The sequence below is a fragment of the Leptidea sinapis genome, chromosome 15 (genome assembly GCF_905404315.1).
Source record: "Leptidea sinapis chromosome 15, ilLepSina1.1, whole genome shotgun sequence".
Lineage (NCBI taxonomy): Eukaryota > Metazoa > Arthropoda > Insecta > Lepidoptera > Pieridae > Leptidea > Leptidea sinapis.
This window is the reverse complement of record NC_066279.1, coordinates 9,335,989-9,358,820: the sequence shown is the minus strand read 5'-3', so window position 1 is coordinate 9,358,820 and position 22,832 is coordinate 9,335,989. Positions and strand designations below refer to the sequence as shown.

The window sequence follows — 22,832 nt, the reverse complement described above, 5'->3', positions numbered from 1 at the left end:
TAGCTAGATTGATAAACTTATCAATTGAAAATCACACATTTCCTCATAAAGGAAGCAATAATCCGCCCAATCTACAAAAAAGGAGATCGTGGTTATTTTTCTAATTATAGGCCAATTGCAATTCTGTCTAGTATAGATAAAATTATGGAGAAAATGATTGTTAAGCAAATAGGATCATTTGTTTCACGAAATACTATGCTTAATAGGTGTCAGCATGGCTGCCAAACTGGTAAAAGCATAAATACTTTATTGTCAAACTTTACAGACGAAATAAATACACATTTAGAAAACAAAAAGTTAGTCGTAGCAATTGTTATGATTTTAAAAGAGCATTTGAAACTCTCGAAACAGAAACACTTTTAAACGGAATGGACGAATGTGGTGTCGGCCATCCACTCAACCTATGGTTTCACAACTATCTAACATCACGCAGTTACCGGGTGAAGGTGGGTGACGTGCTCAGTGACGAGGTTTCAGTTCGGTGTGGAGTACCACAAGGCTCCGGAATTGGCCCAATCTGCTATTTGATGTACGTAAACAGTCTCTGTGAAGTCTTACAACATAGCTCAGCTCACATGTTCTCTCACATGATCTGTGTACGCTGCGGGCCGGTACTGATCTCGCCGATACGTGTCGCCTGGTTCAACAGGACATAGATGCTGTCGACAAATGGTCGCATGACAATGGTATTGTACTTAACTAGGCAAAAACCAAATTTATCCTAATTCATTCCAACCATCTAACTGTTAACGAACAATCCCCGTCAATTTTTACTCAGTTTACCCCGTTTAGTTATTCATGCTTCCTTAAAAACCAACTATGTTGCCAATGCTCACCTATTGAGAAAGTAGATTGTGTAAGATACCTCGGTGTAAAAGTACGAGGTCGGTGTCATCTGGTAAACTAGAAGTACCTAGAGTTACAAATTATTATGGCGATAGAGCTTTAAAAAAACGCTTATCATATTTACTCAATAGTCCGCCTCGAGCCAAATAAATCTAGGTTTAAAACTAAGTTAAAAAAATACTTTTTAAGCACGCTTCCATAACCATTGTACTTAATTATTGTTATTCTAGTATTAAAAGTATTATGTTAAGTATATGAAAAAATGTAAATATCTATATTTAAAATATTAAGTTTTAAATTATATAGAAAAATGTGAATATCTTTATTTAAAATACTAGTATTTAAAGTATTAAGTTAATTTTATAAAACTATGTTAATATCTATATTTAAAGAGACTCATTCCTGCAGTCAAACTGTCAGAACAGTTTTGCAGGGTTTTGTTAACATTTGAAGGTTATCATTTAATAAATAAATAAATTAAATAAAAAATACTTTTTATATATGTCTGTGTAGGTACTCTTTGTTCAATATAAGTTATAATAAAATAAAAAATAAAATTTGTTCTTTCACCTATCTACATATATAAAAATGAATTGCTGTTCGTTAGTCTCGCTAAAACTCGAGAACGGCTGGACCGATTTGGCAAATTTTGGTCTTGAATTATTTGTGCAAGCCAGAGAAGGTTTAAAAGGTGAATAAAAAGGAAAATGTTCGGAATTAACAACAAATTTGTTTTTCCTTTGATGTGTCCATACATAATTTCTATGAGAGAATTTGTTGACGCACGGTCTGACAGTTCTTCTGTGAAACAATTTCATTACGACAGCAGGCTGCATAATTTACGAAGTAATTTTTGATGTTATGATATATTATTGACAAATTCATAAAAAAACATTATTTTATTTATTATGTACAGAACAGCGTCTAGGTCTCTCATGTACAGGTCAGCTAGTTTATATATAAAAATGAATTGAGTTATGGTCACCATGGCAATAAAACGCGTACAATGAAAAATTTGTGACAATCATGTGAGAAAATAAAAATAATTACTGCAAAATGTGGTGGTAACAGTGATTATCAGCTTTTGAAAAGTAACAAATATCTATTGGATCCATGAACCTCATTTCAATTATTATTTTAGAGATTATACTAATTTAGCGAGTTTTTCGAGTTGCTTGAAAGCTTATTTTATTTTATTTTATTTTATTTTATTTTATTTTATTTTATTTTATTTTATTTTATTTTATTTTATTTTATTTTATTTTATTTTATTTTATTTTATTTTATTTTATTTTATTTTATTTTATTTTATTTTATTTTATTTTATTTTATTTTATTTTATTTTATTTTATTTTATTTTATTTTATTTTATTTTATTTTATTTTATTTTATTTTATTTTATTTTATTTTATTTTATTTTATTTTATTTTATTTTATTTTATTTTATTTTATTTTATTTTATTTTATTTTATTTTATTTTATTTTATTTTATTTTATTTTATTTTATTTTATTTTATTTTATTTTATTTTATTTTATTTTATTTTATTTTATTTTATTTTATTTTATTTTATTTTATTTTATTTTATTTTATTTTATTTTATTTTATTTTATTTTATTTTATTTTATTTTATTTTATTTTATTTTATTTTATTTTATTTTATTTTATTTTATTTTATTTTATTTTATTTTATTTTATTTTATTTTATTTTATTTTATTTTATTTTATTTTATTTTATTTTATTTTATTTTATTTTATTTTATTTTATTTTATTTTATTTTATTTTATTTTATTTTATTTTATTTTATTTTATTTTATTTTATTTTATTTTATTTTATTTTATTTTATTTTATTTTATTTTATTTTATTTTATTTTATTTTAATTTATTTTATTTTATTTTATTTGGGACACAAAACAATTACACACTAGATGATTACATTAGAGGAAGAAATAACATAAATAGTACTGAGTGCATAACCAACGACAATGTCCACGGGTTACTATTTAAGTGTTAGGTAACAAGAAAGAAAAGTAGTTATTACAAACAGATGTTGCTTACAATATTATTATGATGTTACATATAAGTCTCCAATGAGAATATTTAATATCATAACAATGAGACTTAAGATTTAAGTTTAAACTTACTTTGCATTATTATAATTATTTAATTTATTTCATAGATTTTAATATCGCATTTAGGTACAGCATATTATACTCCAGAGAGTCGTTGTGTAAATTGTGCAGTACGTTCATCGTAATGTGCGAAAACATTAATTAGTGTCTAAGATACCTGGAGACTTGAACTGAGCCTCCGGAGACTACAAAATTTTGTTCAAAATGAGTACCTTCTTCGGGGTAGGATACAATCAAGGCACACAAGTAGAAAATCTTATCTAGTTGACCCATCGATTTCTAATACAGAAGGTGGAGCTAGAGGTCAGTTCAGACTGCCAGCCAGTTTACTACTTTAGTAATAAAGTGTTTAAAACAACTTAATGATAAAGGCCGCAAATAGAGGCCAAAGAACAATAATAAGAGAATAGTCCGACATAAAAAATTTCCTTACAATATTATTTTAAATTTATTATATTGTTTTGTTTGAATAAATTTCCTTTGATATTTTAACTTTAAGTACTAAATATTAAAATATATTATAATTTGTACGTATCTAATGTACTATTATCGGTGGCATTATAGTATATAAAAGGGATATTAAATATAGATAATAAATAGCACACAATTTACTGGGTCAAGTGTATTTTTTATATTGACATCGAGTGCGCAGTGCGTATCATACTTAACCGTATTAAATATTGTAATGACCCTCATGACTAGTACAGTACAAGGTACGCAACGTGCCGACCGACTGGAATCTGTTCTGACTGGAAGCAGAGTTCGTCAATTGATATTTTGTATGTCAAAACACCTTTAAGCTCACTGACATTTTCATTTCGTGGGTATTGAATGAGACTTCGCCGGTGACGGCGAGTGACAGCTTTACCAGGCAAAACTATCGATATATTTATTCCATATAATTATTAAAATTTTACATTAAACATCATAAAACAAACATTTTAAATTATCTTCAAATGAGCTCCATCATCCTTAGTCCCTGTGTGTAACACCAACGTGCTGTTCACAACAGCGGGTTATATAACCACACTCCACACTCCACAGTCGAGTCGACCCTCCAGTGCAGCCACCATACTGTTGTCTCTCCCTCGCACTCGGCGCACCAGCGTCGTGCCTCTCTTTCACATTATTCCATAAAAACAGTCAACACAAGCTTCGGCAAACATCGCTGAGGCGCTGCAATAGCTTGGGAGCCCAAACAAGTACATCCTGAAAGTATTGTTGTACTGGTCGCGATGTACGATCTGTATGTATATCAGTCCACAGGCCATGGTTACAGTCGCCTGAAGGAGACTCACTCGGTGTCGGCTTGACGCCAATGACATGATGGAATGGCAGCCTTGAGGTTTCTTTTTTCTAGAGAGTTCTGATTTGATGGTTGAGCGAAGTTAATAATGAAATTATCATAAGCGCCTCTGATCTCCTCTCCATTAATATGAAAGGCTTCGATAATTTATATCTAGATTCTTGATGGAATGTGACAGCTGTGAACGACTTACTTAGCATTACTACTAATAACTGTACTCTTTTTGCTGATGACATCTCTATTGTAATTAAATGTAACAATGAATTGACATATGATATAGAAATTAATACAACAATAAAGGACACAATTGAATGGCTTACTGAAAATAACCTGACTGTAAATATAAAAAAAAACAATGTATATGCAGTATTATAATAAGAATGGGAAAGGAAAAGATATTAATGTTAATTATCATAATGAGAATATTAAAGAAGCACAACTTGTCAATTTTCTTGGTATTTCTTTAGACAGCAACTTGTCCTTCAAGTCATATGTTGACAAAATTAGCAAAAAAATTAACCAACATGTATTTGTCCTCAAACGCGTATCAAAAACAATAGATGAAAAAACAGCGCTAATGGCATATCATGCATTCGTGGTTTCAGCTTTAAGATATGGATTGGTCATATGGGGCAACTCGGTGAGCATAGGGCATTTATTTATTGGACAGAAGAAGTGTATCAGGGCGGTTTGATAGATTCCTAGATTCTTGTCGACCGCTATTTAAAAAATTGAAAATTCTATCGCTGCCATGCCTATACATTTATGAAATAAGCCTATTTGTTCAAAAACATATGTGTGATTTCTATACAAAAAAAAGCCAGAAGGTTTTAAACACAAGGTATCCAAATAAACTCATAATGCCCTTCTGTAGAACTGCATCTTTTAGTAGAAATTGTTTCAGCATGTCTGTGAAAATATATAATAAATTGCCCAATGAATTGAAAGATTTACCGTTCAAAGTTTTTAAAAGAAGACTGCATCAGTGGTTAACAAATAAGTGCTTCTATAGTTTAAATGAATTTTTCAATACAAAATGAATTAGACTATTTGATAATAATATATGTAAATTAATATACTTTTATGACATTGAATTTGTTAATATTATACATAGGTACTAAATGAATTATTAAGTTATTTACGTCTCATATTATATCTTAAAATTTCATTTTATAAATATTATTGATATCATTGTGAAATCCGACATGTTTCAATATAACAGTACGATTAGTGTTTAGACAATTTTGTAACATATTTTGCATGTCAATTGACGAAAAATATTGGATTATCCATTATATTGTTAACACCTTAAGTACAATGTTTCCTGCAAATAAATTTCATTTCATTTCATTTCATTTCGAACACGTCTAAATTTTGAGGCGACCTGTGAGCCTCTATTTTCAGCAACTCACGCACATTAAAATTAAGTGACTGATGTATTGCGAGTGTAATACCTAGTTGTCATAAACCTAGGCCAGGTTCATGCCTTACAGCATGAGACTCTATCTAGGGGTATATAATATTATCTCTCATCAAAGGGATCACAAGGATGGTTTCAGTATCTTAATCTCCTCCTTTTCCACATTTAAACCTTATTTAAGCAATATCTTCGAAAAATGTTTCACAAATTATACAGAGACAGAAGTCATTATTAGAATAGACCAAGTATGTTAGTAGCGTCAATTGCGTGATACATTTTAACTATCAGTTATTTTTGACAGTGACAACACTGGATGAAATTTTTTCTAATTGTTTCAAGTACATCATCATTTTTACTTCATTGAGTGTTCTGCCGGGAATATTTTTTTAGTTTTTAACCAACTTCAAAAAAGGAGGAGGTTCTTAATTCGCCGGTACATTTTTTTATGTTTGTTACCTCAGAACTCATAAACTATAAAAGTCTTAAATTTTCTTAAATTTTTTAAGTATGTGCGCAACAAATTTAAGAATAACTTACTACCACGCCAACCGATTTCGATGATTATTTTTTTTATTGGAAAGGATGTACCTCAAGGATAGTTTGTTGAGAGTTTAGTTAGGTTCTGATTATGGAATCCATGACAAAGTAACGGAACTTCAATTCTTAGGAGCAAAACAACGATACTTGGCTGAATCTTTTTTATGCTATCCGGATATTTGAGTCACCTACCGTAACGTCGTTATGATCAAGTAATTGTCGTTGTTTTTAATGATCAATGGAACTCCTTAACGAGTTTCAGTAAGGATGCGATCTGTGGCAGAATTTTTTACTATCTGCAATCAAATTACCATGTGTTAAGTTCATTGCTGTATTGCAAAATTTAGTAAATCTATATATATTTATACAAATTATTAGTTAGTATACTTCAGATTCACTAAAAACCAAAAAATAAATTTAATAAAAACCAACGACTTCAAAAACACTATTTCAAAACAATAGATATAATATGCACTAAAAAGTATAAAAATTATTGCGTATTTTTATACAATCTAATTCTTGTTACGATAACTAAATAGTATCTAGCATATTAGAAATTACATTAAAAAAAGTAAAAGGATTTAAAGGAATAAATTTTGAGAAAAAGAAATTAAAATGAATGCCTTTTTTATGATTATTGTTATTTTTGCAATCGGTGTCCTCCCGCGAGACCCCGATGTAGCCTCTCGCCTCCTCACGTCACGTGCGACCACTACCGTAACTAGAATTAGATTAATTAATTAGATTTTATAAAAAAACGTTCATGAAAGTAAGTTGCCAAGTAAGTTAAGAAAGGTAGAAGTGTGGGGAAATGTTTGTGGCCTTGTTCTTCGGGGGATGGATAATAACGTGCCAATTGTTTTAAAGAATTGAAAAATAATTACTGAAGAGTAGATCACTACTCTCACGGGAGAAATAATCTCGCAGTAGGATCTTTCTTCACCATGACAACGAATCGTCGCACATCGTCGAATATTTGACGAATTCACACCTGAAATTACTGGTTTACCCGCTGTATATCTGAGCTGAGAAGAAATAATATAGCATAAGATACATAACATTATAATATTATTACCTCGTTGATAATTGTTTTGGGTTGAGCACCTCTGAACAACCTGAATATGGAGATAAGGATAACATCTGAATTATATAATGGATGTGTTTGCTGATAATAACAGATTCCACCATGAACTTTATTGTGATCTTGTGCGTGGCACTTCTCAACTGCAGCCTCGTCCTACCAGGTATTGTTCAATAACTATTTTTTTTATTATAAGTAGCGACAAAGCCTACGAACAACAATGTTCACATGTTTATCTGGCTTGATTGATACCTGTAAATGATAAATTCAAGAAAAACATTAACGCTTCTTTGATGAGGAAAGCTTACTATAGTATATAGTAGATACATAAATGATAATAGCACAATTTCTTGTCTGTTTGTGCACAGGCCACATACAATTGTATAATAGTATAATAACTAGGATAAACAATTTTGTTAATGTGATATAAAGATGGGCTGGGCGTTTCTCATCAGTTCTTCTGCCCATGTCAAGACCCCTTTACGAACTGGTGAAACTTCATGACCTTTACCAAGTGTTGCTACATAATATTATTATATACGTAACAATTACGTTGAATTGATCTTTATAATGTGCAACAATTTTAAAGACAAATGAACAGACTTTTAAAGCAATGGCCCAACTTAAGTTCAGCCATCATTTCCAAAAAACAAAAGGTAAACTTGTATTAAGAACTACTCTGGGTGAAATTAAAATCATCCTTTACAGAGAAATCCCTTAATTAAAAAAGTATTTTAGCATCCACAGATCGCACCTCTTCAGCGGAAACCAGAATTGTAGGAGGCTTTGAAGCTAAGCCATACAGTCACCCATACCTGGTATCGTTACAGTTAAGATTTCTATGGATTCGTTTCCATTTCTGTGGTGGAAGCATTCTCAATGAGAACTGGGTAAGCTTCTACTATTTGGAATCATAGACAATAGTTCTAATAAAAATGATTATATTTGTTTATGTTTGCTCTTAAGGAATAGTGTTCGAAGTAAATCCATCGAACAGCATTATATTACAAATATTGCTTAGTAGATAAAATTAATTGTAATAAAACCATGTGTTGTCAAGCCTTTAGTAAGGCAGTACCCGGGTGACCATTGATCAGTTCGGTCCTAGTTACCATTAACCATTAGAGGACCGAGTAACCATTATTACCAATGCATAGTAGAGATGCAGTACGCGTGTAACCATTGATCGGTCCGGTCCTACTTACCAAGCGAACTGACACTACCCGTCATCAATATAGATACCAATTACTACTTACTACTTACTATTTACAAATTATTGAGAGTGAAAACCAGAGTAACTCAAAAGTATGTTATATTTGAAGTGTCTGCAGATATTTACCAGCTCTATAAGATATTACCAGTACTACATCAAATAAATATAGAGATAATTATCATAATACTTGCGGCAGAATTTATAGCAATTAATTTAAGAAAAAAATTATATTTCTCTGTTACAATGACTGAATTAAACGATTGTTTGACGATGAAAATGTTACAAATAATCTCAGAAAAAAATAAAAATGATTCGTCTAAAATTCATATATTTTTCTGATAAGCATGAGCTTTAATGTGTGGTATTAAGGGTTATTTTATTTTGTCAATCCGTACACATTGCACAGAGAGATCTATCGAAACAACGTCAGTCCGCGCTCGGCCGCCGTCGTGGGTAGACACCGTGTCGGTTGTAAGTAGCAGCTCGTACTCGGAAAGATCGCTATACGAACATGAATATTTTTTATAAGCTCCACTATACTGTATTTGATACTTAACATATTTTGTACGCAGTCAGATTTTCAAAAAATTATGAATCGAATTTCATGATGGCGCCTATGAAATTCACCAATTTCTTATCATGGGTGTCATTTTCATGGTTTTTGGGGTCAAAAATAACGAATATCAAAATCGAAATCCATGATGGCGCAAATGAAATCTACAAAATTTTCCTAATCTGTTGTCTATACCAATTGATTTTTGTCAATATTAGAAATTATTAGATGTTTTACTAATTATTATTTACATTTATATTACTCATTAAACCTGCACGATACAAAGCTAGTAGGGAAGATGTTCTACATACTCGCGGCCGCGCGCTAAGCCTAAATGATACAACGCTAGTAGTGAAGTTGTTTTACTTTATAGCGGTACCGTCTGCTTCATGCTACATTCGAATTTTCTCACTCTATCTCAATCAGACTCAGTCTCCCTCCCCTCTTCTTGGATAAAAACGTCCTTCATTTTTGTTACACTTTATTCCGTTTCATCCGTAAAATTTTTACCCTCATGCGGGCAAAAAAGTTTCTCATCGAGAACCTCGAATATGACATCCATATTGTTGAAATCATAATTTTGCGCGGCAACCAATTTGGATTTAAAAAATAATCCCAAATTCGTTCTTTGCACTCTCGAGAACCTCGGATTCGATATCCATAATGTTGAAATCATAATTTTGCGTGGCGGCCATCTTGGATTTCAAAAATTACTCCAAATTCGTTCTCTGTATCCTCGAGAACCTCTGATTCGGTATCCATATTGTTGAAATCATAATTCTGCGCGGCGGCCATCTTGGATTTCATAAATGATCACAAATTCTTCTCTACACCCTCAAAAACCTCGGATACGATACCCATATTGTTGAAATCATAATTTTGTGGGGTGGCCATCTTGGATTTCAAATGATCCCAAAATTGTTCTCTGCACCCTCGATAACCTCGGATACGATACCCATATTGCTGAAATCACAATTTTGCGCGGCGGCCATCTTTGATTTCAAAAATGATCCCAAAATTGTTCTCTGCACCCTCGATAACCTCGGATACGATACCCATATGGGTATCGTATCCGTTTCAGCAATATTGCTGAAATCATAATTTTTCGCAGCGGTCATCTTGGATTTAAAAAAAACTGCGATTACTGTACACGTCGTTATTCGACAGAATTGCCATCTTAAGTTCTAATATTTAACTACTAAACGAATACATCAACCAATTATGAAAAATACATAGTTATTAAAAAAACAAAATTCAAACTTGCTAAAGTATCAAATTCATTTGATTCCCGTAATTAACTTTAAGTACGTGTATGTGTTTGAGCGGTGTCAGTGTAGTGGTGCGATTCGATATCTCTCTGTTTTGAGAACGCGTCCTTAAGCCTAAATATTGAAAATGATAAAAGTTTTTGTGAAAAAAACCCTGAAACTCAAATGTGCAGATTAAATAGAAATACTTGCTCCAACAGGTGGTTAAATTGCATTCGGAAACCCAATACCTATATTTCAGTTGTAATGTTTATACAATTAGAATCATTTGTGATGAACATGTTACCCTACAGCAATTACATCGTGCCGGTGTAATCTTTGTGCGTGACAATTGTATAATAAGACGTAAAGATTTTACATTTCACTCACTACGACACCAATCCAACAAAATCAGTGTTGCACCACTTTTATATATTCCTCCAGCAATCGACCCAATAAACTATATCATAAGCCTTAATATATACAAGTAAAGATTATTTTGTGATGACCTTAAAGAGACCAATTTACATCATTAGTGGCACTTCAAAAGAAAATAAAAATCTTAAAAAACAGTAAAGCTAAAGTGAATGATATATCTTTGCATGAAATTCACCATTACACCACAAGTTATGTGATGATAATTGTCATCTTATGTGGAGCAGCGGAAATAAAACTTTCAGATGAAAAAAAGTGCTGAAAAATGGGGCATATCTGCAAAAATAATAGGTTGAGTAATTCACGTCATACACCACCATATCTAGCAAACGTTTTTAATAGTTATATTGAATACGTCGGGTTTCCTGACCTTCTGAAATATAGTAAAATTACACCAATTTTTAAATTGGGGCTCACTTCTGACCCGAATAACTATCGTCCTGTTTCAGTGTTGCCGACTCTTAGTAAAATTTTTGAAAAAAATATTTTAAGCCAAATGCTAGCTCACTTTAACGATTATAAGTTACTTCGTTTAAAACAATTTGGCTTCACTAGGGGACGCTCGATTACGGATGCAGGCGTTGAACTCATCAAGAATATTATTGATGCTTGGGAGGAATCACAGAATGCCCTTGGTATCTTCTGTGATCTATCTATTTCTATACATATCTGTGTATGTAAGGCTTTCGATTGTGTTCAACATTCTTCATTTAGACATTTTCATATTATTGTGTCCTATGGTATATTGTTATGGGGCAGTGCAACCGATATGAATACCATCTTTGTGCTGCAGAAGAGGGCTATTCCCGCTACTTATAACCTGAGTCTTAAAGAATCACTAAGAGAATTTCTTTAAGAAATATACATTTAGACTGATGCATCTCAATAATATGCTTGATAATGTTCTATATTATGTTCATAAGTGCATTAAGGAATTTGCTAGAAACTGCGACAGTCATAATGTTAACACTAAACAAAAAAAATGAATTTGAATATACGCTGTGTCACTGGACCTAGTTATCAGCATCATCATCATCAAGAATAACAAGTCTGACGCCATAATATACTCTTGATAGCTGCCTGATGCAAAACTCCAAATTCAATTTACAATTTTTTTTTTTTTCAAAATAGGACTTTACATCACTTATTGAACCTCCAAAACTACAACCCCCGGTACATCCCACGATGACCTAAGACTACATCACGATACGAGTATAACATAATTATTATAAAATACTGACAGCTCGCCATTTCATCTCGACAATAGAGACGTGTGTCGCTCACATCTACAGCAAATCTATAGCGTTGTTTCACTCGAAAATAGTTTGAGAACAATCATCGCAATGGATGACGTATTCTTAGGTAAATCACGTGATCCAGCTATCACGGGAAGAGAATACCAGGCGGAGTATATTATTATACCATGCTACCACCACCCATTCGAAAATTTATACCTCAGACCTGAGATGAACGTAAAAAACTCATCGGCTGCTTCTTTTTTATAGTAGATTCGTAACAAGAAAATTTATTATTTAAATAACATGAGGGCGGCTGTTTCATTCCTAATCTATGTTATCGTTAATTTATTTAGATACTTTTTAATAACCTCTACCACATACTAACTCCACTTAACCATCTCAGACAAAATAAGTGTATGTTTGTTCCTGGTGTTAACATTTTGTTTCAGTTTCTAGGAAATTCCCCTGTGTGCCTACGTAGATATATAAAATTATCAAAAACACATTTTTGAGAGACAACAATGTTTACTTATATAAAATTCTCACATAATATTATATTCTATTTTCCGAACATTACATAGCCCAGTGGTTAGTGACCCGGTCTCGAATCCCGGTAGGTGCAAACATTTATATTATGATGAATATGGATGTTTGTTTCCGAGTCATGGATGTTTATAAGTATTTATGTATGTATAAGTATATATATTTCATTTAATATATAATTTAAAAAAAAATTAAACGAGAAATCAAAGAAGTGGAAACATCTAGGATTTTGTATATGCTTCCTTTGGTATGTTGAATGTACGCTACAGTACATTACAGTGATTGGATTCACGTTATCTGTTTTAATACCTTACCAGTTTCAGAAGCCATTCATGAGGCTTGAAACCATCCTATTTTAAATTGTCCTTTTTGATGTTATACTGCTTTTGGTGCGTAAATAATATAAAATTATCAAAGTGAATGTTTACGATGCACGCGCACACAGTCCGCGGCAGGCACATTGGACACTCTGACGTTAGCTGTTGGTCAACTAGACCATTTGTATCACACTTCAGCTAAAAAGCTTCTTGTAACTACTGACACACAACCAATGGATGAGAATTAAATAAATTTCAATTTATATACAAGTTGTTACATAAATAAATAAAAAACTACGTTTAAAAAAACCGACTTCAAAAACTGAAAAGTATCAAATAACTAAAAATTTTATTTAATACACCTTTACCTTTAATATAAATAAAATACTATTATTTATATGTGCTACCTATTGATAGGTTTTAAGTCGGTGCCAAGCCCTAAACAAAATAAAACTTAATATTATAAACAGCTTACTTACTGTGAATATTAAGGTTGTCTGGTCACGCGTGTCTGTCCGTTTGGGTTGTTTTGTTCTAGACGAAGCTATCCCGCTCAAAGTCATGCGTGGCGAGTGTAGGTACTTACTATTACATTTGGCTTGGCACCGACTTCAAATTATTATTATTAATTAGGCTGTTAATATTTAGCACATACAAATAATAGTATTTTATTTATATTAAAGGTAAAGGTGTATTAAATTAAATTTTTAGTTATTTGATACTTTTCAGTTTTTGAAGTCGGCTTTTTTAAACGTAGTTTTATTTTATTTTTTACTTTTTAGTGTCAGTTAATAATTATAATAATATATAATCAACCTGAATGAAACTCCTAAGAAAGCCGTACACAAAAAACAATTATATCATCGAGGTAAAAAAAAGTTTTCATTAAAAATGTTCATAAAATGAAAACTTCAGGGCCAAAATATGTAAATTTTTTATAGAACCAAATGGCATCTATTCTTCACTGTTGGACCTTCTGTTGACCTCACATCCAGACGGCTACCTAGTTTCTGTTGACCCTCCTCTGGGATCGTCGGACCACTGCCTGATCCGGTGCACCGTGCCGATCACGCGCCTAACACGGTCCCGCTTCTTAGGCTGTCGCCGCATGTGGCAGCTATAGGTCAGCAGAGTGGGACGAGATGCGGTCATTTTTGCATCCTACCCGTGAAGACAGATCTGTTTTTCGCTGGGAGATCCAGATGCCGCTGCTGACGCTGTTGCTGATGTGGTACTGCAGGGGATGGAACTCTTCATTCCATCCTCCTCTGTGCCTATCGGTGGAAGCTCCCAACCATGGCTTGACCGCTCCTGCAAAATGGCCTCTCGCCGAAGGCCGGAGTGCTATAAGGCTTGGGTCAATGTGGTGGTATCTAAGGATGTGAATTCCAGCGAACTTGAAAAACACTTCAATCATGCCTCCAGGTCCTTCAAAAGAGTTATTGCTGACGCGAAGTTGAAGCACATTGGCAGAATTGGCGAGAGACTTGCACGCCTTCCCTCGGGAACTCGTGCGTTCTGGTCGCTCGCCAAGGCTGTCCAAGGAAACTTCTGCCAGCCAGCCATTCCGCCACTGCACAGGGATGATGACTCACTGGCCCATGACGCGAAAGAGCAAGCTGATCTCCTGGGCTCCCTCTTTGCGTCCAACTCGACTCTGGATGACCAAGGTGCACCACCACCGCATATTCCGCGGTGCGAGTCATACATGCCGGAGGTAAAAATCCGGCATGGCGCGGGCGCCGTGCTTAAGGCGCTTCTCACCTTGGACATTCACAAATCGAGCGGGCCCGATGGCATTCCCTCGATAGTGCTGCGGACATGTGCTCCGGAACTGGTGCCAGTCCTTACCCGTCTTTTCCGGCTCTCCTTCTCATCAGGCGTAGTCCCGAAATTATGGAAGGTGGCTTTAGTGCACCCGATGCCTAAGAAAGGTGTACGCTCAGATCCGTCCAACTACCGCCCCATTACCTCCATTTTCTCCAAAGTAATGGAGTCGATCATCAACCGCCAGCTCTTGGGATACCTAGAGGGGCACCAACTTATCAACAGCAAGATCTGGGATCTTGTTGTAAAAGTTGAAAACAAAAGTATTATATTATTCAAAAGAATTGTTAAAAAACGTTTGTGTGGTAAAGGTAAACTATAACATAAATGAGTTTCTTAATGATACCACAGATTGGGAATGGAGCGACCGCCCTGAGGCTATTAAATAATAAGTTTAATTGTTCAATATTACTTTGTTAACATATTTTTTGATGAAAAAATAAGCCCGCTGAGTTTGTTGCGCCCATTCTTCTCGGGTCTGAGGCATTCGTTTTGGAATGAGTGGTAGTTTTTGACTTTCAATAAGTGATGTCACATCCTATTTTGAAAAAAATATTTGAATTTGAATTTTTATAAGGTACCGAGTAGCATTAAAAATTTAAATTCTCGATTATTTAAGAATAACCGGCTAAGTGTTTATAATTTTTAAAGTGTTAAGGAATTCATGGATAACAAATTCTGATACAAATGGTATTAAGTTAAATATTTGCATGCTAGGAATAGTGCTAGCAAAACATATAAGCTCATTATTATAATATTTTAAAATAAATTAAAAATAAATTGCAAATAAATAAACTATTATTATTATTTTCTACATATACAAACGTAAAATAGCACGAAGAATTTTTTTAAGGATTTTCGTTTTGTAATTTTGGTAGATTTTCTTTGCTAACTATCAGCACTCTCTCACTCACATCAACGATAAACAATTGCTTGAATGATCATAAATTTCATATGAAGGCTTATAGAGTCATGTAATGTAGGTATTTAATGTCGGTTCTTGTATTTCTGTCAGTTTTTTGTATTTATTTTAATCTTTTCATAACATGCTTACAGATTCTAACAGCCGCCCATTGTGTCGAAGAATCATGGATAGCGAAATTGTTGCCAATGGATGCGGTTGCTGGAACAAATAGCATCAACAATTTTGGTATCAAAGGTCAAGTTATACCAATCAAAAAACGTATACCGCATCCGAGCTATGCGGGGTATGTTCCTAAGAGTCATTATTTAACTAGGATATTACATAGGATCTAGCATACGAGATCTTCATCTTACGTCGAATTCACTGTGTTCACTTCCGTAGTCTGGTAACCTTACTACATAAGTCATATCATTTGAATTGAATCAATTAAAACAACAGTATATCCAAGCTTTCACTCATGAATGAAAAAAAAACGGTTACTTTACTCACGAAAGTGATATTGTTTTTACTGACCTCATTATTACTCATAATATGTAAATTTACAATACCTAATAAATATTGGCAATGCTCTGCATATATGTTATATATTACAAACATACTACTTAGTAAATAAAATAAATATTTAATAAAAAACCGCAAAACCTAACTTAACTTTAATTTCAGAGGGATTGGTCCTCACGATATTGCAATGCTTCGGACACAAGCACCATTTCAATTCACAAAAGAAGTTCGGCCAATTTATTTACCGAGAAATTACAAGATAGATGACAATACCATGGAACTAGCTGGTTGGGGTGCACTAAGGACGACAGTATTTATTCCAGATGTACCTGACAGATTACAAGAAGTGTCAGTTAAACACATTAGTTATAACGGTAAATAAATCAGAACAAAGTGTCAGCTGATGAAAAACATTCACAGATTAAAGATAAACGAGCGTACAAATCGCTTCATGGTGAGTGATCATCGGTGCCCCTGCTCACTTGTTACACCAGAATCATCATAGAAGTGTCCGCCGAAGTCGCCTTTTCATCTCTTTCTCTCTTGGCCCAAGCTGAACAAAATAAAACTTATTCCATATATTACAGAACACAAACACAACCTTTCAGACGGGTCGAATCCTCAGGAAACCTCCATAGAGCTTAGATCCTCTTCTTAATATAACATTGGTAATGGCCAATCTCTCCAACGTGCAAGGGTGTGTGGTTAAGCCTTAAGCCCCACGATATAATTGCCAGAGAGGACAACTGTGGGGGTCCATAGTTGTCTCCTTCCTATATCTTTGCATAGTCTTCGCGGGTAGCTGTATAAGAATAGTTTAGCACGCCATTTTGGTTTTACCGTTGTTTAGTTTTTTCAACGTATTGTTACGTGTTAGGCTTCGAAAGATTTGGAGAGAAAGACCTGCTGACTCTTTTGAAGACTTTATTCACTAGCACTAAGTCCAAGCACTAAGCACTAACTATGTCCTAGGTCATAGCCAAGTCGTAGGTTTCACTGGTATCACTCTTGATCACTAGTTTTCACTTCGTAGTCGCCTCGAAGGTGGCTCTTACTGAACTGAACTGGCTTGCCTCCCTGCGGCTATTTATATGGTCCGAGACCATTCCAGAAAGTATCTTTTTTGAACGTACCTAAGTTGCGCGAACGTGATCGACCGGCTTGAATGATTCTAGAAAATTCGTGCATGTACTCGGGTTTCGAGATTATACTTCTATATAGTTCCACAGTAGTTCCTTTAACGCCATATAGTATTGAGTAGGGGGTTTCATGTTGTCTTTGGTCTTTGAGTGGATCTCTTACTGGTTAATGCTAGATGGCGCTAGTTACTTTGTTTTTGTGTGTACGTAACACTACTCCCCTCTTGAAGATGCTCGTCCCGAGCATCGTTGTTACTGCCATGGTGCCAGACGTGCCAGATGGTATATGTGTACCACTTTGAATGTCCCACGTGGTTGCTTTTGAATCCTATAAGTCACATCATTCAGTCGGGTAACCACTTTGTATGGACCGTCCCACTTGGTCTGCAACTTTGGAGATTTCCTTTTTCAGCGAGTAGGGCTATGCAGCCACACCAGTGATCCTTCCTCGAAGCCGCTCGTGTTCAATTTCCGGTCGTATCTGGTTTTCTGTTTTCACTTGACTGTAACCCATTTACCCGAACCAAGGCGTGTATATAGCGCATTTTTTCCCTTAAATTGCAGGCATAGTCTTGTACGGTCTCTGGTCCGTCTGGTGACCCTCCTGTCAATAGGTCTACTGGTATTCGTAGTTCTCTACCGTAATTGACATACGCCGGGGTAGCTTTTATTCTCTCATGCTCAGCGGTTCGGCACGACAGAAGGAAGAGTGGTATATACTTGTCCCAATCCTTTTGTTTGTGGTCTACCAATTTCGCCAAATGCCTCTCAAGGGTCTGGTTAAATCTCTCAACCATTCCAACAGACTGTGGATGGTACGCTGTGGTCCTCGTCTTATGTATGCTCAAAATTCTGCACACTTCCTGGAATACTTGTGTTTCGAAGTTCCTGCCCTGATCAGAATGGATTTCTAGAGGCACACCAAAGCGACATATCACATGACTAACTTAGAAGCGACTGTTGTAGCTTCTTGGTTTGGTATAGCGAACACTTCGGGCCATTTGGTGAAGTAGTCCATGACGACCATAAAATACTTGTTTCCCGATTCCGTTACAGGAAATGGCCCAGCGACGTCAACTGCAATTCATTCCCACGGTACATCGATGTTGTACAACCGCAGGTTCCCACGGCTCCTGGTTTGTAGACCTTTTACAGCAGCGCAAGTAGTACATTTGCGACACCAATCTTGTACATCATCTTGACAATGCAATCAGTAGAATCGTTCTCGCACTTTTGGTAACGTCCTCTTGACACCTAGATGACCTCCTGATACGCCATCATGTATTTCACGGAAAACATCTGGAACTCTCGTTCTTGGGACAATTATCTGAAGATGGAACTCTCTGCCGTTAGTCTTCTCCCATTTCCGGTAAAGTATTCCGTTTTGAAGTATCAGACTGTCCCATTGCGCCCAGTACGCCTTAGTGACAGCGCCAGTGGGTGCAACCTCATCATTATCATCTATCTGGACTGATCCAGATTGGCTTTACGTCACCCCGTTTCTTTCGTGTGATAAAGTGCCGAAGGTCGTCATCTCTTTCTTGAGCCCCCCTCATAGCATCATTCTCCCAGAGACCCAGAGGACTTGTTCTCGTTAGCTTTAATGTTACTTCATTAGATTCCTGCTTAACACAATGTTTGCAGTCTTCCGAACACGGCCTTCGTGAGAGCGCGTCGGCATTCCCATGCGTCTTTCCGCTGCGGTGTTCCGCCTCGAAGTCATACTCCTGGAGCTGTTCAATCCAACGAGCTACTTGACCTTCTGGGTTCTTGAATTGCAGCAGCCACTTTAAGGCTGCGTGACCAGTTCGCAGTAAAAACTGTCTGCCGATGAGATATTTGTTGAAATGTTGTAGCGTCTTTACAACACCCAAGAGTTCTTTTCTTGTCACACTGTAGTTTCTCTCTGGCTTGGATAAAGATTTGCTCAAATATGCAATAACAACTTCTCTTTCACCCTGTTTTTGAGATAAAACTCCTCCAATGGCCATGTTGCTTGCATCTGTGTGAACTACAAACCGACCTTCACTTTGTGCATACCCCAGGATTGGTGTTTCACACAGATGTTTCTTCAGTTTCTGAATAGAATCTTCACAAGTCCCATCCCAACTAAATTGTCGTCTATCTTCTGTTAGCCGATGTAATGGCTTAGCTATCTGAGAATCCCTTAACAAAATGCCTATAGTATGAGCATAGGCCGAGGAATGCCCGCACTTCGTTGTGTATCTTCATGAAATTCAATCCCAAGATGCAATCATCCATAATCTCAGGCATGATAACGTTATGAGAGAATGAGGACCCCCCTACATACATCGTAACTGACATTCTCCCAGGACGGGTATTGGCTGACCGGAGGCAGTAAGCGACAGTTAATTCTCCTCTTGTGTCTCTTTGCGGCTTTTACCAGATGTGGGTTCACTATTGTTCTAGAGTCATTCTGCAATCCGTTCCATTAATATTCCCCTGAATCGCAAGACTATTCCCGCTGTATGCCTGGGAGATAACAGTTATTTGGGCTTCCTCTGCGTCAGCCAGTACTCGCCCCTTAGTCCTGGCTTTTATTCGTTTCCCTGATCCCGGGCAGGGGACGAAACCCCTTGCTTCTTTAGCTCCTCTATTTGTTCCTCGATCTTTTTCATCCTTGCCATCTGGGTCTACTTCTGCGGACAGTTGAGCTGAAGATGGCCCCTCTCGCCGCACTTGTAGCACATGGCTCCAGAACTTTTCTTCGTAGGAGCCTTAACCTCCTTGACTTCCTCAGAGACCTCGCGGATGCTTCATTTAGTGAGGTATGATGACGAAGCCTCACTGCAGCTCTGACCTCTAGGTCTTTGATTCCGTCGACAAATCCTTGAACAATATTCGTATCTACCATCTTGGTGTCGGCTCTTGGGTGTGCCTTCCTGACGAGCTTTTCAATTTTTAATGCCCATTGTTGTGGTCCTTCTCCTGAGCGTTGGACTCTGTCACGCAGTTGGGTACGGAACAAGTGCTCCAGGTGTTGCTCTCCGTATCTGGATTCAAGTGCCTCCATCAGGTCTTGGAACCCATTTCCTGTATGCGGCAGTGCTTCCAGGACCGACAAAGCTTGCCCTCTGAGTGCGACAGTGAGAACGGTCAGGCATTGTTCTTCCGTCCATCCATTTCAGCCTTTTGAAACTCTTAAATCGCAGTCAGCTTGCGTTTTTGTGAGTCTTACAAAGCGCCGAGCTTACGTTCGTGTGATTCTTGCAAAGCGCCAAGCTTATTCGTGTGATTCTCTTTGCAGCTCCATTAATTCAATTAAACTTCCTAATTGAATAGCCACTAGAGGCTATAGAAGCTACGGTTCCGCTGGTGGGCGTGGCCTGTCTGGTAGGCGTGACAAGGTGAGTGGAGCCGGTGGGCGGGGCTTGAACCAAAGTGGGAGGGCCTGCGCCAAAGTGGGTGGGGCCTGAGGGGGGCATTGGGTGGGGCGTGGTAGTCGAGGCCAGTGGGCGGGGCTTCGCTCACAATGGGCTGAGCTTGATCCCCAGTGGGTGTGGCTTCCGCAGCTCGTTGTGCCCTTGTCCTGACGCTTTCTTTGAAGTCCTCTCTCGGAGTCAATGGCATCTCCAAATCCCACTTCTGATACCAGTTGTTACGTGTTAGGGTTCAAAAGATTTGGAGAGAAAGACCTGCTGACTCTTTTGAAGACTTTATTCACTAGCACTAGGTCCAAGCACTAAGCACTAACTATGTCCTAGGTCGTAGCCAAGTCGTAGGTTTCACTGGTATCACTCTTGATCACTAGTTTTCACTTCGTAGTCGCCTCGAAGGTGGCTCTTACTGAACTGAACTGGCTTGCCTCCCTGCGGCTATTTATATGGTCCGAGACCATTCCAGAAAGTATCTTTCTTGAACGTACCTAAGTTGCGCGAACGTGATCGACCGTCTTGAATGATTCTAGAAAGTTCATGCATGTACCAGGTTTTCTAGATTATACTTCTATATAGTTCCACAGTAGTTCCTTTAACGCCATCTAGTATTGAGTAGGGGGTTTCATGTTGTCTTTGGTCTTTGAGTGGATCTTTTACAGGTAAACGATAGATGGCACTAGTAACTTTGTGCATTGTGTTTTACTGTTACGTACAGTAACAGTATATTGTTATGTTGAAATGATCTATTGGTATGTTATATGGACTTAAGTATATTACGCATGATAATAATATATAATAATTTATAATCCACACAAAATTCATGTTAGAAGTATCCATGTTGCATACTTCTTAAAAGAAAGCTCCAACCAGCTCCATAATTGATAGGCTGAAAAATTGGTGTTTGAAATACCACACGGCTACGAAGAACAAGGCCCATTTTATGGCAGATGATGTAATGTTATTATATAATATTTCCTTATCGGAGTTTATTAAATTCAATTTTTTCATTTTTAGAATGCTACAGCGCAATTGAAAGCATTAAAGACAAAGAAGAATATAATCCGTTAGACGAGAAAGCACATATGTGTACAGGACCTCTCACTGGAGGCATCGCAGCTTGCAGCGGTGATTCCGGCGGACCACTCATCCAAATGGTTCCTGTCACCAAATTAGATAGTTATGACTACAGCGGTGATGCTTATGATGATTACTTAGATGTTAAAACAGAATCTATATTAAACGATATACAGGAAAACATAGAAGAGGTCCATGAAGAAGTCAGAAAAGTTCCTGTTGTTCTTGGAGTTGTATCATGGGGGATGGCGCCATGTGGTCTCAGAGGTGCTCCAACAGTATACACGAAAGTATCTGAATATATGAAGTTTATCGACAAATACCTCAGCACTTAAAACAACAGTACTGTTTATCTCATTGAATAAATACAAAAAAAAGTCATTTACGTTTTTTATTTTATTTTAATCAACACCAATCAGACTTATAATGTATCGTCTTAATTAAACCAGCAAAGGCTGCATTAACTGCTGTGTTAGATAGTCCTTCTTGAGTGCAGAACTTTGTTTCCAAGTGATCAGCCCATTGTATATCGAAGCAGACTCGTAAATCCTATTTTGAGTGTTGAGCATTAAACAGGCGACAAACTGGAGCAAAATAGTAACAACGAATGTATAGGCATAGTTCTTGTGGAAGAAGAAATAGTAATTTAACGTTTGTATACATTTTCCAAGAACAATGTCATCTTTCTGTACTTACTACACTACTAACCTAGCCTGAAACACAACGCTGCCAAAATTTCGTGTCTGTGTTCTGCGTAACTCAAGGTTAAAGGTTACATAAAACACTTTATGAAGCCATAAAATTGTACAATAAATATTGTCCTTAATATTTTATATGATTAACCGTTTTTGAGATAGAATAATTAACAATGAGTAACTAATTATACTATAATTTTAATTATTAATTAGTGTTTAGGCCAAATATGCCTAAATTGTTTTTATAAATAGTGAAACAGTCACCGCATTAATTAATTAATTTATTAATAAATTAAATATTGTGGGTGCACAAAGAGTTGCACTAATTCCTTCTCTTTCATACCTGCACCCTCTCCTTCCCACTTACGGAGTAGCGCGTGCGCAGCTGATCGTTGCGTTCCGCG

The 22,832-nt window shown here is 35.9% G+C and overlaps 1 protein-coding gene across 1 annotated transcript; it reads left to right on the top strand.

Moving 5' to 3' along the window:
• The first annotated feature begins 7,428 nt into the window (after positions 1 to 7,428).
• LOC126968194 (trypsin-1-like) lies at positions 7,429 to 22,102 on the top strand. Its single transcript, XM_050813053.1, has 5 exons — positions 7,429 to 7,486; positions 8,062 to 8,213; positions 15,753 to 15,904; positions 16,285 to 16,496; positions 21,674 to 22,102. Exons 1-5 carry the CDS (start codon positions 7,429 to 7,431, stop codon positions 22,066 to 22,068), a joined length of 969 nt encoding a protein of 322 aa, XP_050669010.1. The 3' UTR covers positions 22,069 to 22,102.
• The last annotated feature ends 730 nt before the right edge of the window (positions 22,103 to 22,832 follow it).